An 18,078-nucleotide genomic window follows, 5' to 3' on the forward strand; every position below is an offset into this window, starting at 1 on the left:
TCAATGGAAATAATTCAATAATTTCGAGGAAAATAAAATACCGAATTCGTAAAATATATTTCCTTTAAAAAATAATGAAATTCAAAGTTTGATGTAAGAACTTTCTTTAACTAAAATCTTCAATACAATTTCCAAAGAAAAAGAATTCAAAATTAATAATCAGTTTAATTTTTCCTATGTAAACAACTGAATATATTTTGCATAAAAAGTTTCAAATGTGTATTGTTTTAAAAGTTATGTTCTTGAAATGAATTTCTGAATTTTCCAGATCCATATATCGATAAATTCAAAGGGTGATTTTGTTTAATTTATTAAAAAAATTTCTAACTAACAAATTTTCATTAAATTTTAGTTTATGGCATTAAATTAAAGCTTTCTATTTATAAAAAAAAAGGCATAAAATGTATTATGATACAAAATTTTTTGAAGAATGTGTCTTTTAGTTTTAACTGCAAATCATATGAAAAATACTTTTATAATTAATTTTTGTGGCACTTAATGCAAATAATTAAAAATTCACGACAAATTCGAAAGGCAAAACAGCATTCAACGAATGTAAATGAAACAAATCGTTTATTACAAAAGTAATAATGACATTTTAGAAGCAGATTTAATTATTTATCTATCAAACTTCAAATATTATTTATGTTGCGTTTTGGCCACAAGTAGGAATACTGAATCCATATTGAAAAAAGGATAACTTTAATATTTTTTTAAAGCATTTCATTTACTCTGTAAAAAGCATATTTATATTGTGAATATATCAAGTTTTTAAGAGAAATGTTTGAAGTATGTAAAAATATTTATAAAGGTTAGGGTGTATTATTTCTTTCTTTCATTTTCTACAACTTAAATTATTAATCAAAACGCTTATAAAATTTAATTAATCATCAATTAACTAACCAAATAATTTTGTGCTTTATTTTTAGTCATTTCTGCCCCCAAAATGTGACAATATCAATCAGGAACAGAAAAAGAAAATCAAAATAAAACTTTTTTTAAAAAAAAGGACAATTAAAAGAATGTTAAGGTGAAATTTTTTTTATCATCGACTCAAACATGAAAAGCAGAAATAATGGACAATTAAAAGAATAGATAAATAATAGAATGCAAAATTATCTTATTTCAAAATGTCAAAACTATTTCCCAAAGATCGAGTTGCAGTTGTATAATTTTTTTAAAAAAATCTGTCACGAGATTCCATTTCTTCCGAATCGGAATCCGAATTACTGCTCCTAATTTTAATTGCCAGTTCATCCACTAGCTCTTCTAAAATTCCACCCTTTTCCCTATAGGTGTTTACAGGTTTTTTTTCACATAATGGCAATGCGCCCATAACTTGGCACAATAAATTTTGTAAATACTCCAGACTTAATTCACCAGTGACTTTTCTTTCTTTGATAAGCCTTTTAACTGTAGACTGAATTTACAAATAATCAAATGCAGTTAATATTATTCAGAGAAAATCTTAATAAAATATAAAAGAAGTAAGCTAAGCGAATATAAAGACACGTGCAACTACGGCTAAAGCAAGATGAATGATCAGGAGTTTTTTTTACGCACCAAATTGACGCCAAGAAAAAAATTACTCCCAGAAGTCCGCCAGAAAGTGTTCTGGTGGTAGACACAGTAGCTGGTGGTGGCTCCATTATGGTGTAGGCTATTTTTACATGGAATGGACGGGGTTGTTTGATCCAACCGAACTGATGATTGATTGGAAGTGGTTGTGTTTAGCTACTTGGAAACCACTTGCTGTCATTCACGGAGTTCATGTACCCAAACAACGATGAAATTTTTAAGGATGACAATGCGCCATGTCACCTGGCCGCAACTGTTTGCGATTGGTATGAAGAACATCCTAGACAGTTCCAGCGTGTAATTTGGCTCGACATTAATCACCATCGAACATTTATGAAGCATAATCAGGACGTTAGTTCGTGCACAAAATCCTGCATTCGCAACACTTTCGCAATTATGGACTTCTGTAGAGGCAGCACGGCTCAATATTTCTGCTGGGGATTTCTAGTTACTTGTTGAGTCCATGCCACGACGAGTTGTTAAACTACGCGGGACAAAAGTTGGTCCAACACGTTATTCGGAGGTATTCCATGACTTTTTTCACCTCATTTTATGTATGTGTTAATACTTCTAATTTCATATTACATTTTGGATCAAAAGTTTGTCAAAATTCTCGGATTCTGAAATACGATATTTGCGTTAGCTTATTTTTTTAACTTGTATTCTGTTATTTTACATATTTGAATTTTTTAAACATACGTCGTCGCAGTATTTTAACATGGTATTGCATTGTTGTGTCGGCTACAAGATGTTTTTAATATCGGTTTTAAAAATGTATTTTTACTGGTATTAACTTTTCCAACAGGGTGGCCAGCATTTCTGCCGTTTGAAATTCCCTGACTTTTCCTTGACATTTCCAGATTTTTAAAGAAATTTCCCTTACATTTTTAGAATATTTCAAATATCTTCAGATCGATGTTTCTTTACTTTATTATCTTTAACTATTGCACAATATGTTCTTAACTGTATTTGAAAAATTGTTCTACTCTTTAATCTAAAATCAATGTAAAATAAAATTTAATTCTTAGGAAAAAAACATATATCATTTTCATTTATTGAATTTCAGATAAGCTTCAATCATATGAAAATCTTCCCTTTTTTGCATATATTTTAACCAACATTATACGATACATGCCCATCTAGACCGACCTTTAGACAACCAGTCATATCCCAAAATTATTTGTCAAATTTACTCACGAAAAATGTTGTACAAAAATATATGCACATTGGTGGAGTGCTTAAGAATGAAATGATTTGTTTTACTTCCATTCGGGTCTCCCCTATCCATATTGTTTATCAATATGCCAATCAGAACTGAACAATAATTTTACTAACAGAAAAAAAATAATAATTTACAAATACAAAATGAAATCTCTGCATCAGAATAAGAAAAATTCTTCAATGAAATCAAAACTGCATTGATTTTTAGCTCACCAACTATAATTTAAAAAAAAAAAAAATCGTTTGCTCAGTGCTTAACTCGTAAAACAGAGAGAAAAAAAAGTGGAAAATTGGTCCTTATCAATTTTTTTTCTTTATTGCATAAAAAAGAAAAATGTTTTAGAGGTATAAATTTCAAAAAAGATGGTTTGAATGAATTTTGTAAATTTTTGTGCCAAACAGTTTCATATACATCAAAAGGTATAAGAAAAGCATTCTCTTTATTAAAAATGTTTTTGAAAAAAAAAAAAAAAACTGCAAGTGGCATGTGTACCTATAATGCATCAAGCAAATTAATTTCTCGTGTTTCATATCATTTTAAAATTATAAAACATTTTGTTGAATGTATGGAAAATTTTAAATGAACAGAAAATAAAAAAAAAAAAAAAAAATGTTAAAACAAAATATTAGCAATACGTTCATTTCATATCGTCCATAGCATCCATTCATATGAAACATTTAGTAATCCGTGTTCATAATGTTTTTAAAAAAAGTTATTACGGAAATAAAAGCAATAATGTGTGATACTTCATAATTCAACAAAATTATCATCTAAAAGGGAGAGGGAGAAAAATAATTATTGTAAAGTATTTGTTTAATTAATATAAATTGTTTTGGAATTATAATAATGGGTCAATATTTTACAACCAATAAAAATTGCCGAGTTAAAAAAAAAATTCCAGTTTTATTATAAATTTCCCTGCTTTTCCCCGGCCTCCCGAAATTTCCTGATGATTCCGGTCACCCGGTTGGCTTGGCCACTCTGTCCACTTTCTCTACTTATTTATTATAATTTTTAAATTTCTTTTACATATTATTAATTACGCTTTTGTTTTTGTAAATATTTCGAATTTGGGAAATAATTTATTTTGATTTAAAAATTCTTTCGCTTATTTTAATATTAAATGTTTTAAAACGAAGCATAAAAAATATTGCTTGCACTTTGATCTGTGTACTTATTCATTTATTCAATTTTTGAAATAACCTAGTCAATGATTTTCAATCAACTTTTGTGTCAATCCACGAGACCATAATTATATTCTAGTTTTGTATAATTTTATTCAAAAATGACCTTTCGTTCTGAAAGTGTTCCTTTTTTAACATTTTTTTTAGGTATTTGTTTAGAAGTGGAAATGTTGAACATCCGGAAGACAAGTTCTTTAATACTTCCGTTGAAGTATTACCAGTGTCATATTCTGAAGATCAGATATATTCCAAAACCAAAGACGGGTTCCTTGTTGTTGGTCAGTTCAAAGAATCAACCGGGATTGCTGAAGGAAATATCAGTTCTACTGTTGGTTTTGTTAAAGTCATGAGATTGTATGTTCATTCTGAAAGTGATCGCTGGGCCATTTTAAGTGAGGTACATAGTTTATTATAATCTTGAATGGATTAATGTATTGAGAATAATTTATTTTTACATTCTTTTGAAAATTTTAATTAATTAAAGATTTAATAAAACGCTTTTATTCTATTTTATATTAACCTTAAACTGCCTAATAAAAGTATTGCAGTTGTTTGAGGTAATTTTATACTTAGGGTCTTTAGAAATAAAAATTGAAATAGATCTAAAATATTATAAATTGACAATTTTTTAAAGAAATGTGGTATTGCATGTCACAAATAACTTTACTGCATGGATGGTTATTTTATTAATTTCGTGTTGTTAAGTATAATTTCGTAATGTTCAGTATAAGTATAATATTGTTGCAAATGCCTAGCATGGGGAGAATATGCGTTGGGAAAAGATTTAATATATAAGTAGTATATCTTTTAGGTATGCATTCAATGAAATTATAAAAAAAATAGCAGAACAATTCTGGAAAGAAAAACGTTAATTTCGGCACAAAATGTATCATACTACATTGCCACTCTCAACTAGCAGTGACACAGTAAACTCCATTTCCGATTGTGTGAGTGGAGTTTAATCATGCATGCAATTTTAATAAATTAATTTTTTCAAAATACTTTTAGAAAATAACAATTTCAAATTTAGAAATGTTTTTTACTTAAAACACGAATTATTTTTATGCATAAAATAACTGTCCAATCATATGGTACTTAAATTACAGAAAAAATTTATTTTTGTAGCAAATAAGTGTAAATTCAATTTTAATGAGAAAAATAATTTTAATTACTATTATCATTAAAAGTCAGTAAATATTTTAAGTTATTGGATTTACATAGTTCAAATTCTTCATTCTAACTTTATGGAATTCATTTTAATATGGAAATAGTAGAAAGCAGCTGTTAATCTACTGAATGCATAGGGAGAGAAAATGTTTCTTTTAAGAACTCCACTTCCCTTATTAACTGTATAGAGAGGCGGATACAAGGGGGGGGGTGTCTTGGGGATCATGACCTGTTCCTCCCAAAACAAATCTTTGGGGGTGGGGGTGGGACAGTGGCGGTTTTCTGCCCAAATGTTAGAGGCTGTTGCCTGGTGACTTAAGACCTGGTGGGGCCTTAAAATCCACATCGTAGTGTTCAGCTGGCGGCACCCCACTCACATTGTGAACAAGTTTACATAAATTTTCTCCTTACTCTTAAAAAAACGAGGAAAGAAATAAACTGTATGAAAATGAAACTTGGGGAGAAATAAACATGAATAGAAACGCTAATATATATATATATATATATATATATATATATATATATATATATATATATATATATATATATGATTTATTTCAAAAAGATTTGATATTCGGGAAATTACTAAGATATATATATATATATATATATATATATATATATATATATATATATATATATATATATATATATATATATATATATATATATATATATATATATATATATAATATTAGGAAAAAAATAATATATCAATAACACTTGTTCTAAATTACTTGCAATATGATTAGCATTATCGCAGGATTCGAATACTATTAGTAACTGATCATCCGTGTCCCCCCTTGAATCTGTATTTAATTTATTTTTGATTTTGAAAAAAATGCTGTACTCTAATGCATTCTAATTCAAATAAACTTTCGTTCAAATTTCAAAATGTTTTATGATGTATTTATTTTAAATTTGTTTGCAGATCAGTGAGGTCTAGTTTGCTTTCGTTCGCTAACTAACTCTTAAATTCACAGTTCTAAACTATCATAAGATAAAGAGAGAAGTTTCTTTTTCAGGTAATGTCATCCTGTTCTCGTTTCAAGGAGAAAAGGGTATGGCATTGACTTCCGAGAAAGTAGTTAAATCATTTTATGGGTCTGGAATTCTGACCCTTTTCGCATTACGGCTCGAAAATAAGCGATGGGCCGCTTCTATTGTGGGCAGTGTCAGTTTCCTATAGCAGACCACTGTGACCCCTGTCATGATTTTGATTTCTTAAATCTGTTTGCGTTTAAAATTCGTTCAAATATTTCTAGTTTACCAATGGATTAAATAAAACAGAATATGCATCATCTCTGTAATTCATGTTAGTACTTAATACATTTTTTTCTCTTTATTAGCACTATTTTCCGAGTTGTAACTTTTTGATTGCAGCTATATATTAAGTCTAAGATTATGTTAGCATTAGACTTTTCAGTTGTAGCGAGTAAACGGTTGTGTGTCCGATGCAGTCTGTCGCATTTGTGCTCAAGCTTTAAAAAGGTTACCACATTATAACTTTTATCTTTGAATGTAAGATTTGGCTATTTTACAATGTACGTAATATGGTAATCAATCATTGTCAGAGTGAGAATGATACTCCATATCCCTGATAACGAAACGAAGCTTCCGTGAGAAAAATGCTGCTGATCCTTGCCGCGTTTCAGACGAGTGTTGAAAATAATAAATAAAATGTGGGAAGTTTACTTAAAAAATTTATTATAAAGAAACACGTTTATAATTTTCCCATGCAGAAGATATCTATAAAAATTATAATTTTGATGTTCATAATACAAATTTAATCTAATAAAGTGAAGTATAATTTTCAGTTTTATGAGGTTTTAATCTTTATATCTCTTAGGGTTTAAGTTTATTTAACAAAATGCGAAAAAAAAAACATAAAGTGCTTTAAATTCAAATTTAAATGGATATCAATAATGTTTAGCTCTTTCAATATGTTTTATGCATATATATATTCCACAAGCTGATACTTGAAATGAGCTAATATGGTGAAGTTGTTCAAATAAGTTGCACTTTTTCTTTCTTTTTTTCTTGCAAAATAATAAGAACTTTGTCTAATATAAATAAGATAGGAATCATATTAGTAATTTTAAAAATAACTGCTGATTAATTCTCAGGAGAAAAAAAACTTATTTTTAATAAGAAAATGTTGATAATTACTGAAATTCCCTCAAATCTGAAATATATTACCTCATTTTCTAGCTTATTTACTATCAGATTTAAATATATATACGTACTACATTAAAACTCTTAATTCTCAGATACAGTGTCATGAGTTAAAGTTTTATTCGCAGCTAATGTAGTAGCAAATTTCTGCTTATTTTCTTAAAACCGTTGCCAATGATTTAATACTAATTTTCAATTTGTCCTAAATCTATGCACGAGAAAAAAAAAGAAGCTAGAAATAAAATAGATTATTTTATATTTTATTTATTCTTTTTTTTCCCTTCTCGTCCCCCCCCCCCGAATTTCCTGCTTTATCGTAATCAAAATTGAAATTGCAATAGTAAATATTTAAATATTAGGCTATAAGATAAGACTAATTTCACAGCTATGTAAGCATAGTTTCTGAAATTAATTTTTTTTTTCTTCTAAAAAGCATTAGGTGGTTGCACTTAGGAACAAGTTTTTTTAATATTGTATTTAGAGATACTTGCAATTACAAAATTTCATTAAATAAGTTAGGCATTTTACTTCCCTAGTTCTGGAAGAATACAGTGTCATTTTCAGTTCCCAACATTTTAATAGGCTGGATGATTTAGTGATTAAAAATTGTAGGATCGGTACTCCAACCGCAGGGAAGTGGTGTGAATGAAGTGTCATATATATGATGAAAAAAATTGACATTTTGATCTATTTTGTAGGCTACCCTTTTCTAGATTAGAAACAGTCTGTACAGAGCTCAACATTCCAAAATTGACTGTGTAGAGAATATTTCAATTTTAATAAGAGGCACTCGTACAGAACACAAGGTCGACGTCTAAAATCAGACAAATATGCCCTCCCTCTGGCAAAATCAGAACTTTCTTTTCTGAAAAATGTTGCTTTGATCTAGATAGAAAGATTAATTTTCAAATTTGGAATGTTTGGAAAAGTGAAAACAATTTCTCCTGCAAGAAATTCATCATCAATCACAGTTTTCTGTTTATTTGTTACATGCTGCTATTTTTAGAAGTTCTTTAGTTGCTCCCATTTTCTACAAAAGTATATTGTATCATACCGATGCATTCAGCTAATTTTTATGGGCATTATATCTGAACTAAGAAATTAATTAACTTTATCAGTAGATATTTGATAAATCTTTGCTGACTAACTCAAAAAGCCAGTCCTTATGTTACATGAACTCGATCACATATGCCCAAGTATTATTAAGATAATGGAATTTCCTATAGGTGTCGAAGGTGCTAATTTGGAATAAATTTTTAAGCACTTCAATTAATGCAATACCAGGCTATTTTTAAAAAATAAATAATGAAAGTTAATAAATAAGTTATATGCTTTAGCAAAGGAAAGATAGAATTTAGACTGCTTGAAATTAAATAACAAAACATGTTATATCCTTTGAGAGTAAATTTTATTGACCACAGTTTAGCCACAGTATTGACCACAGTTACAATATAATTTATTCAGATACTTTAAAGATAAGGTTAGGTTATTCTTTATTTGGGGGGGGGGGAATTCCTCCAAAAGGGACTTAAATTGGAATTAAAATTATTTCCTGAATTTGATAGTCAGATCAAGAGGTCTATTGTAGCTCTCAGAATACAGTTATAATCATTATCATTAATTGGAATTGGAAAAACTAAAGCAAATAATAATAATAAATATAAAAAGACACCAAGCAATAGAAAAACTAAGGCAGTGTGTTTTTATATCTTGAGGAACAAACAAATTATTAAAAAAAAGTGCTACAGATCATAAAATATCAAACTTGACTTCAGGTTTTATTTGCTGATTTGAACTTGAAAAATCAAAAAAATATTTTGCATTATTAAGCTTAAAGAAATTGGTGATGTAATTTGAAGAAACATTTTCTTTAATTGGACCGATGAAACAATTTAATAGGCTATGCTTTATTATACTTTAAAGTGTATTTCTCGGAAAGTTTATTTCCATTCTTAAAAGCAAATAAACTTTTAAAAAATTACTGCTTTTGTTTTATTGAAATTAGTTTTCAATCAGTTTCCATTAAAAAATATTTAGGTGATTCAAATATGACAAACTTTTCTTTTTAAAAAAGCTATTTTAAAGCTATTTTAAAAATACTCCTTTTAAAGTAAGCAACAACAAACTAATTTTCTTCTTAATGCATCAAATATAATTGAGAAGGAAACAAAATCTATGAAATGATAATTGTGTGGAATTCTATTTACTGACCAGTTACATTAATTTTTTTTTTGTTAATTTATATAGTTGTATCACTAAAACTGAATCACTAAGTAGTATCACTAAAAGCTGAATTTGAAGCTAAAACTTAACTCTTGTCATAGCCTAAAAATTCATTTCCCTATGTATTAGATATTCTCTTCTATCTAAGAAGATAGATTTCAAATTTCAAACATAGATTTCAAATTTCGGATGTGAAAATGACCTTTTTAGACATCTATTTTCTTTATCTTTTTTTGTAAAATACAATTATCTCTCAGACATCATAAGACATTTCTCTGTATAAAAGCAGTATATATCTGTATGATTATATGAATAGATTAACATCATTTAAAATATTTTTTAGAAGAATATTTAACATAAAGGTGAGTTGAAATAAACAAAGGTGGGCTTTTTGCCTAACTAATGTATTGAATAAAAAAGGCAAAAGAATTCTTGAAATCTATGATTTATTTGTGTGTGTGTATATATATAAATCATATGTCATTCTGCAAAACATAAAGAATTCCATTCCGGATTGCTTAGTTTTATAAGACTGTAACTAATATTTTTAAATTTAGTGAACTAATGCAGGAGGAAATTTACACTTTCTATACCAGCTATGTTGAATATTATTTGTTGCTGCATATTTAAAAATCAAATACAAACTGTTTGGTCATGGCATGCTTCTACATCAATGGCAGCATTTTCAGAAATGATTTATCTATTTAAATAAACCGGTAGTTTGTTATTTTAAGAAATATTGAAATGTATCACAGATCTTGATTGTTAATATTTTAAAAGTTGATTTAAATGTTTGGTATTGATAGCTTTTTGCTCACATGTACAAAGGTGCTTAATCTTTGCAGTAATTTCTCACTAAGCACCCTGAATTCCACTTATGCACATTTGTTTTTTCTTCTATTTCTTTTCCATTAGGAATCTGATTTAAATAAGTGTTAAGACAATTTTACTCCTACTAAAACGACGCAAGCTATTGAGATTAACAATTTTTGGATATTTTTATACTTACAACAATTATTATTCTAAAAATTTAATGTATCTATAGTTTTTAGCGCCTATTTTTTAAAAAATTATTTCAAATTAATTTCGGTTATATTACAACTATTTGATTAATAACTATTATAGAGGCTTGCTGTTCTAAAATTTGATATATCTATAGTTTTTAGCGTCAATTTTTCAAAGATTATTTCAAATTCTTTTAGGCAATATACAATCAGGGTAGAAATTGAATGATTTTTTTTCAATATTTAGTATAAATGATAGCTTTGCATAGTATGATATCCAACGAATCAAATAGTTTGAAAGGAAAGTTTATGAATGTAATAATTATTTTATTTTCATTGTTAAAAATTCTTTGTCAAATATTGAGGATAATTGGACATTTGCTTGTCTTACATTTATATGGGAGGGAAAAAACTTTGTTTCATTTTCCATTGAAAACAGTTTTATTCAAATTATATAAATTGTTATATAATTATTCATTTTATATAATGGTCTCTATATAAGAAGCTTTTTCCACAATTGAAATATTTATTGACTATTTTAAGAATGAATTTAAAAAACAAACAAACATGAATGCTTTTTAAATTTATAATGTGCAAAGAAATAAATATTATAATTTTATGCTGATTAATTTTGAATCATTAAAGTATAATAAGTGTCAAATATTTTAGCAAATGAGCGTTAGTAATAAATATTAAGGAAATCCATTTACTTTCAGCTTCAGCATCATCCTTTAACATATCTTTAAGATAATTATATAAAATTAATTTATCATTAGACATGTGATTTTTTTTTATAAAAATTCTTTGCAGTACTTAAATATTTTAAAGTGGCTATGCAATATATTAATAAAAAATTAATAAAAACTTATAATAAAGTATACACAAATGGTTTATTTTAAAAAATGCTATTATTCGAATATTTAACACAGATCGAATAATTTCAATTCAACAATTTTTGAAATACTGCAAAATATTCTCTATCACACTGCTACTTAAATGTTATTTTAGTCAATGATAAAAAGTAAAAAATATAATACAGGCAAAAGAAATAAGAATGAATTACAAATACATGAAAAATTATTCATATTACCTAAAAGTATTTTATGCATTTTATTTCTTCAAGTTTACACCTGCTTAGTTTTTTTCAATTCCATTTCATTACTACAAATTATTTTTCAAATAAAATTGCATTATTTATTGCTTTAAAATAATTTACAACAATTTTGCTATATTTGCAAGAGTTACAAGGCATATCTTTAAATCCTTGTCAAAAAATATTTTTCTATTGTTCGGATTATTCTATTATCTAGATTTATATATTTTTTCGCTCTCCAATTTCCCTCTAAATTTAACTCTTCTGTATTCAGCTTCCCTTTTTAAGAAACGAATCAGTTCCTCTACTCTTGGATGTGATTTCCCAATAAACAAATTTATTTTGTTGTTCTAACATTCGATAGCATTGTTTGTTCTATGGAGTCTCTTGTAATAATTCCACAGTCGTGGAATTTTCAAACCATTGGTCAACTGGTTGGTAATCGTAAATTGGTAATCATAAATTTAAAAAAAAAAAAAAAAAAAAATGTTGAGGACTGTCTTCCTAGATTTTCATCCATGCATCATCCAAATCTTCTTCTGGCAGAAAAGCCAAAGCAGTACACGTGCGAACATGGAGTCTAATTTCTGCATTGGATTTGTAAGCTTCTGCCAAGCTGGTACTTTGCACTTGCCTCCATAAGCATTGGTTAAAATGAAAATTGCTGCCTTTTATTTCTAATGTAGGGAATGCAATTTCCGCGCCCTTATAGCAGCAGTTTCAAAATCTATAGTCAAACATTCAGGATTCCAATTAGATTCTTTTGAAATATTGAATAGTTTTACGTAGGTAGTTTTTTTTTACTCGGAAGAAGTGCGAATATAATTGGGATAATATTAACTTCCTCTTAATTGTTTCCAATATTCTGCGTGTAGAGAATAAACCTGCAGAAATTGCTTACGGCAGGTTTTGAATGTTCCTTTTGAATAGATTTTTTTTACATTTTTAAAGAATATTTTTGTCTTTTGAAGTCACAAAGACAATCATTCTTTCATTTGATTCACTTGCAGTCGTAATCAGCAAGCAAAGAAACTAGATGTTTCATCCATTTTAACAGTTCCGTAGGGAGGCGTATTTTACTTGCTGTATCGGCTTTCATTACTTATTGCTTCATTGCTAGTCCCTTGTACTTTTCTTCTCAATTTATGTAAAATAACTCTTGATGGAGGATAAAGTGGAAATTTCCGTCAAAAATTCACAACCACTTTGAAAAAGAGGACACATTTCCTCAAGGTATAATTTTGAGACTGATTCATCAGTCTCACGAATTCTCCTTTTAATTTGTACTAAATGTTTCTTGACGTCGATTTGAGCTTCATCCGGCTTACAAGAATGAGGCATTTCAGAGAGAACACAGTTGTCTTTTGTCTTCAGCAGTCCTTTACACTTTTCGTTAATGCAGCACCATGTTACCACATTTTCAAGGTCACAGTGATATTGCGGATATTGATATCCATTATATACTGCCGATGGCTTTCCTTTTGATGTTTTGGAAACTTCAATACTGTTATTTATATTTAAAATAAGATCAAAATGACGGAGAGGGGGGGGACCCCACCCCGGGCATCTAGTGCAAAATAAGCTTTCAAAAATGTTTAGAAGAGACAAATTCTTGGAGAGAACTTATAAGTTTTACCGTGAGAAAAAAAAGTGAATTTTTCAAGGAAAAGGACCCTCAATCATCAATCACTTTCTTATCAATCCGAGAAATGTGCATTCTCTATAACCCCTCTAGATGCACGCCAAATTTTCCTGTCTAATGTAATTAAATCCCAGTAAACCTACAATGCGAGCACAAATGACACTATTTAACCCTCAAAGCGGCAAACACGGAAAAAGACGGAATATTTTCTCCCTTCAAAACGGCGGACCCGTCTATAGACGGAAACAAAAACTCCCCTAAAACTGTCACTGCCCGTATTTTTACGGGTTCCAGTTTTTCCCTACCCCTAATCTCAAGCTGTGAGATAATGAGAAGGGAATGTGAGATAAGGAAAAGTGAATCGTTATCAGTGGACGATATGATTGATGTCTTCCTGCTCGCGCCGTTTTAAGCATTTTAAAACCTCGCTTACGTTCTGATCCGTTACTTTTGAGATTTTGATAATAATTACGTATCCAAAATAAAATTTAAATAACGAGAATAAAATTGAACGTATGAAAATATATACCTGGAATGAATACATACATAAACGTATTATTATTAATAATTTGAAACATAAGATTTTAAAGCTTTCTAGCATAAGAAAATAGTTAATGTAAAAAATAAATAAAAAATATAAAATTAAAATTTGACAAGTTTCTTTTTTATAGCGTGCTTTCATTTAAGGATTTTAGAATTGACATTGCTTATGCAACTTATTTTTGAAAATAAGACACTAAGCTTATTTACAGAATTTACTTAACGAACGAAACTTTTTAACTTTTAATGAATTATTATTTTTTTTTTAGTATTCATTAATAAGTGTATTTCAAAACGGGGAGATATATAGAACCAATATATTAAAGTGCGATTTTTCGGAAAGATTAGTATTCGTTACATTAAATCCTTATTTTTATAACGTAATAAACTATATATGAAAATTGAATATTTGTTTCATTCTTTAAACCTTATAGAATTTCACACTCTTTGACGAATTCGAACAAAAATGTAAGCATTGTAGAGATATAAGTTTCATTGTTTTTATATTTTTCCGCTGGTTTTTAATAATATTTTCAAAGTTAATATAAGCGCAGTTTTTACAGGTTCTATTTTTTGTATCGAAATATTAATCTTATTTCACAGTACAATCTTATATATACATCGCACGATTCTGTTTATATGAAACTGGTTTAAACTGACATTTTTACTCTTAATGCTGAGTAATTTAATCCACGAATTTTAATCCACTTGAAAGTGAGTGAATGTGTGAGTTAAATGTGAGAATTAATAATTTTAAAATTGTTGCCATTATTTTAACTCCTTGATCTAATTTTATCTCATATGTTAGCATTTAAAAAATTTTCAATGCGTACAACTGGCATTTAGACTATTTTCTTCTCCTGTTTGGTCAGTTCGAGTTCACTGGATGTGATTTTTAACAAACAAGACGGGATATGATCTTTGTTTTTATTTTATTTTTGATCACGAGAGTAAAAAAAATTCAGAAACTCCCACTTCCATGTAATTTGAAATTCTATATTCTTAATAACCTTTAGCCTCACATTTTCACTTTTTAAAAACAGAATTAGTTTGAACAAGGGTGTCAGACATGAAGGTTGCTTGCGAATATTTCTATTAAAGTAGCGAATATCTCTAATTATAATGAATATGAATGTTCGTATTGGCGATCTCCAGATCAAACTGTTTGACTTAGAGCGAACACACTTCGACATTAAATAATTAGAAAACTGTAAATGTTCACCTCGAGATGAAATTTTCAAAATTTTAATTAAAACTTCTGTTAATTAAAAATTATTTAAAATTTTACCATTTATCAGCGATAAAATACGAAATTATTCTAATATAATTTATACGTGTCATTTATACATTTGAATGTATCACCAAGAAAATTCATTCTTTGAGGTAAAATTAAGATCTTGAACTTTTAGTGTCTTATTTATTGAGATGCTAATTATGGAGCATTCTCTTCAGCCACATGGTTTATTTGTATTTCAGTAAAGAAATTTTTACCCCTTTGCTTTTAGCTTAGATCTTTTTAACCTTTTAACTAAATCATCATCAATGGGTAAAAAGCCGGAATGAAATATAGGGATAACAATGAAAACGTTTAGTTTCAATTCAAAAATAAAATATATTTTTAAAATATGCTAAAATATTTTTAATTTAATTAAAAGTGGGAAAATTACATGACACAAAATTTCGCATCATTGATAAAAAAAATTTGAATTCACAATTAATGTACAAATTATTTTTCTACTGTGATATTTTCGAATGAACTTAAAAATTTTAATAATTTTTATTAACCCTTTAAAGGGCCTTTTTTTCTTAGTCATGTTGGAGTAAAATGTTTTTAAAATTAAGATTGGCCTAGGAAAAGTAATTCATTCAACTTATTAGATCAATTTAATCTGATTTATTAATTAATTTTTCCAATTAATAACTAAGAAATAAATCAAGATACTTCATTTTATTTGAGATAAACAATTGAAACCTCTAACCTACAATTGAAACCTTATTGAAAAATTCATAAGAATTTATGCCAACTTACATAACTTTATTCAAAAATTGTTGAATTTGGTGATGAGCATACTTCCCTTGTCCCTTGAAAGGGTTAATTAAAATTTTAAAGAAATGATTCCCATTGTCCAAAGTATGTAGGTGTAGATTTTGGTAATTCTATTTCAAATTGTCTGGTCTGAAAAGTACCAATACAACCAGACAAATAATGACACACACACTCGTCCATCTTTATTATTAACTTTGACGAATGTTTGTGCGTGGCTTCTATTAGAGCTTCCATATGTATCTTAGTGGAATATGCATCTTAGAAAATGAAAATGTGTAAAATGGTTTTTTTTTTTTTTTTTTTTTTTTTACTTCTGAAAATTTTTAAAAATTATGAATTAAAAATAAAATGAGATTTTGAAGTGTATTCCATCATAACTTTCAAAATTATTACAGAATAAGAAGGAATTTTTGGAAATTTTTATTGAATAAGAGATATGAGAAATCATCCGAGTCATTTCAAAAATTAAAAAGAAATATTCAGTATATACATAAAACTTTATTGCTGAATGATTCTATTCCCTGTATTTAGAAATTTAATAAGCCTGATTGGTTTCAACAAAACAGGTTTTGCATTAATTGAAGTTTATTCACTCCCGTTTTAAATTAAGGAATTACTGTCAAGGAGCTGACAGAAAATTCAAAAAATCTGCAATACAGAATTGTACAATCAGTCTGCAATAGTATGAATTATATGACTATCAAAATTTGAAATTTCAAGATGTTTTGCCGAAGAAAACATTTAATTAAAAATTTTATATTGGCTATTAACCTCGACGTAACACATGTGCTGATCACCGAAAGCAATAAATAATGTAAAAGTAATAAGTAAAAAAGATCAATGCAATTATATTTGCAAAGCTTTTAAATTCAGATTTTTCTTTTTAATGATTCGTTTACCCCACGGTTTGTCGTTATCCGATTGCAAAATAGTAAGAGCTTTGATTCTAACCCGAAAAACTTAAAACTGAGATTTTTCAAAAATTGTAATTTATTTTAAAACAGTACTTAATATTCTGTAGGAACTTGATTTGAAGGTATTCAAAAAATTCCAGTTGCAAATGGTTAATTATGAGTCTAAATAATCTGTATTATTTGAGTCATTTTTCCATGCCAAATTTGTATCATAAATATTACAAAGAAATATTTTGACAATTATTTTTATTTGTTACAGTCATAAGGCGCATCGACCAGTTATTTCAGCATTACTGAATAACTGGCCAATTAGCTTTTCCAATTAAATATTGTAAAGTATATTTAATTATAAAATTTTAATCATGCAGATAAATACTGAAAATCGATATATTTGAAAGTGAAACATCGCATGAAATTCCCTAATTACACAATTATTTTTTTGAATACTGAAGAAACAAAGTTATAACGTAGTGTTACTTATCGCAATTAATGTTTTAAACACGGATTTTAAAATATTAAAATAAATTGGCAATGCGCTGAAAGGTTTTTGTTTAAAAATTAAATCACTTGCACGTAATGTCGAGAAATAATTTCACAGTACTACGGAATAAAATAATTTGCGAAACATATTGCAATGAAAAAAATATTAGGTGAGAACTTTCAATTTATAAAAACTAGACTAGTATCAAAATAAACATGATAATAACTTATTCCTAACATAAATTTTATGTATTGCTTTATAAAATAATCGAAAAACCTCTGAAAAAACCAATCACATTTTCGCATTTTCAATCGATGTTATTGTCAATCTCTTCCTAAGCACTGAAAGAAAAATGCTCTTAGAAATCGAAAGACTACGATAAGAAACACCTGCTACTCACAGCATGAAATTTGCTAATCACTTCCCACTTGCAGCGCTGAACTGACCGCAAAAGGGGAAAGCAATCCTTTAGACCAAACCGCGACATTTTAAGGTTGAACCTGTTATTTCGGCGTGCCGCTTTCGGTAAGGATAGCAATCTGAAAGCCGCCGGCAGGAGGGTTAATGAGTTAGCGCAAATGCTGCTGAGCGCACGTTCCACAATCCGCGTTTTGATGATATAAATAACTCTGATTTTATATCGTTATTTTAAAGATAAATTGTTTGTTATAATTTTCTTTTGCTTTTTATGAAAAACATCTTTTTTTATGTTAAAGTTTTCGTCTAGAGACATTTAAAAAATTTTTAACTATTTTTATAACAAATGCATAAAATTAATAGTATTTAATATTTCGGAAAATATTGTTTA

The 18,078-nt window shown here is 27.9% G+C and overlaps 1 protein-coding gene across 1 annotated transcript in view; it reads left to right on the plus strand.

Annotated features, from left to right (window-relative positions):
* The window catches only part of LOC129958516 (alpha-1,3-mannosyl-glycoprotein 4-beta-N-acetylglucosaminyltransferase A-like), a 158,872-nt gene that overhangs the window by 122,658 nt on the left and 18,136 nt on the right, over window positions 1-18,078 (plus strand). The window contains exon 11 of the mRNA XM_056071041.1: window positions 4,132-4,381. Within this exon, the coding sequence (XP_055927016.1) occupies window positions 4,132-4,381 (250 nt within the window). The remainder of the gene's footprint in view (window positions 1-4,131; window positions 4,382-18,078) is intronic.

Source organism: Argiope bruennichi, chromosome X1, assembly GCF_947563725.1.
Source record: "Argiope bruennichi chromosome X1, qqArgBrue1.1, whole genome shotgun sequence".
Lineage (NCBI taxonomy): Eukaryota > Metazoa > Arthropoda > Arachnida > Araneae > Araneidae > Argiope > Argiope bruennichi.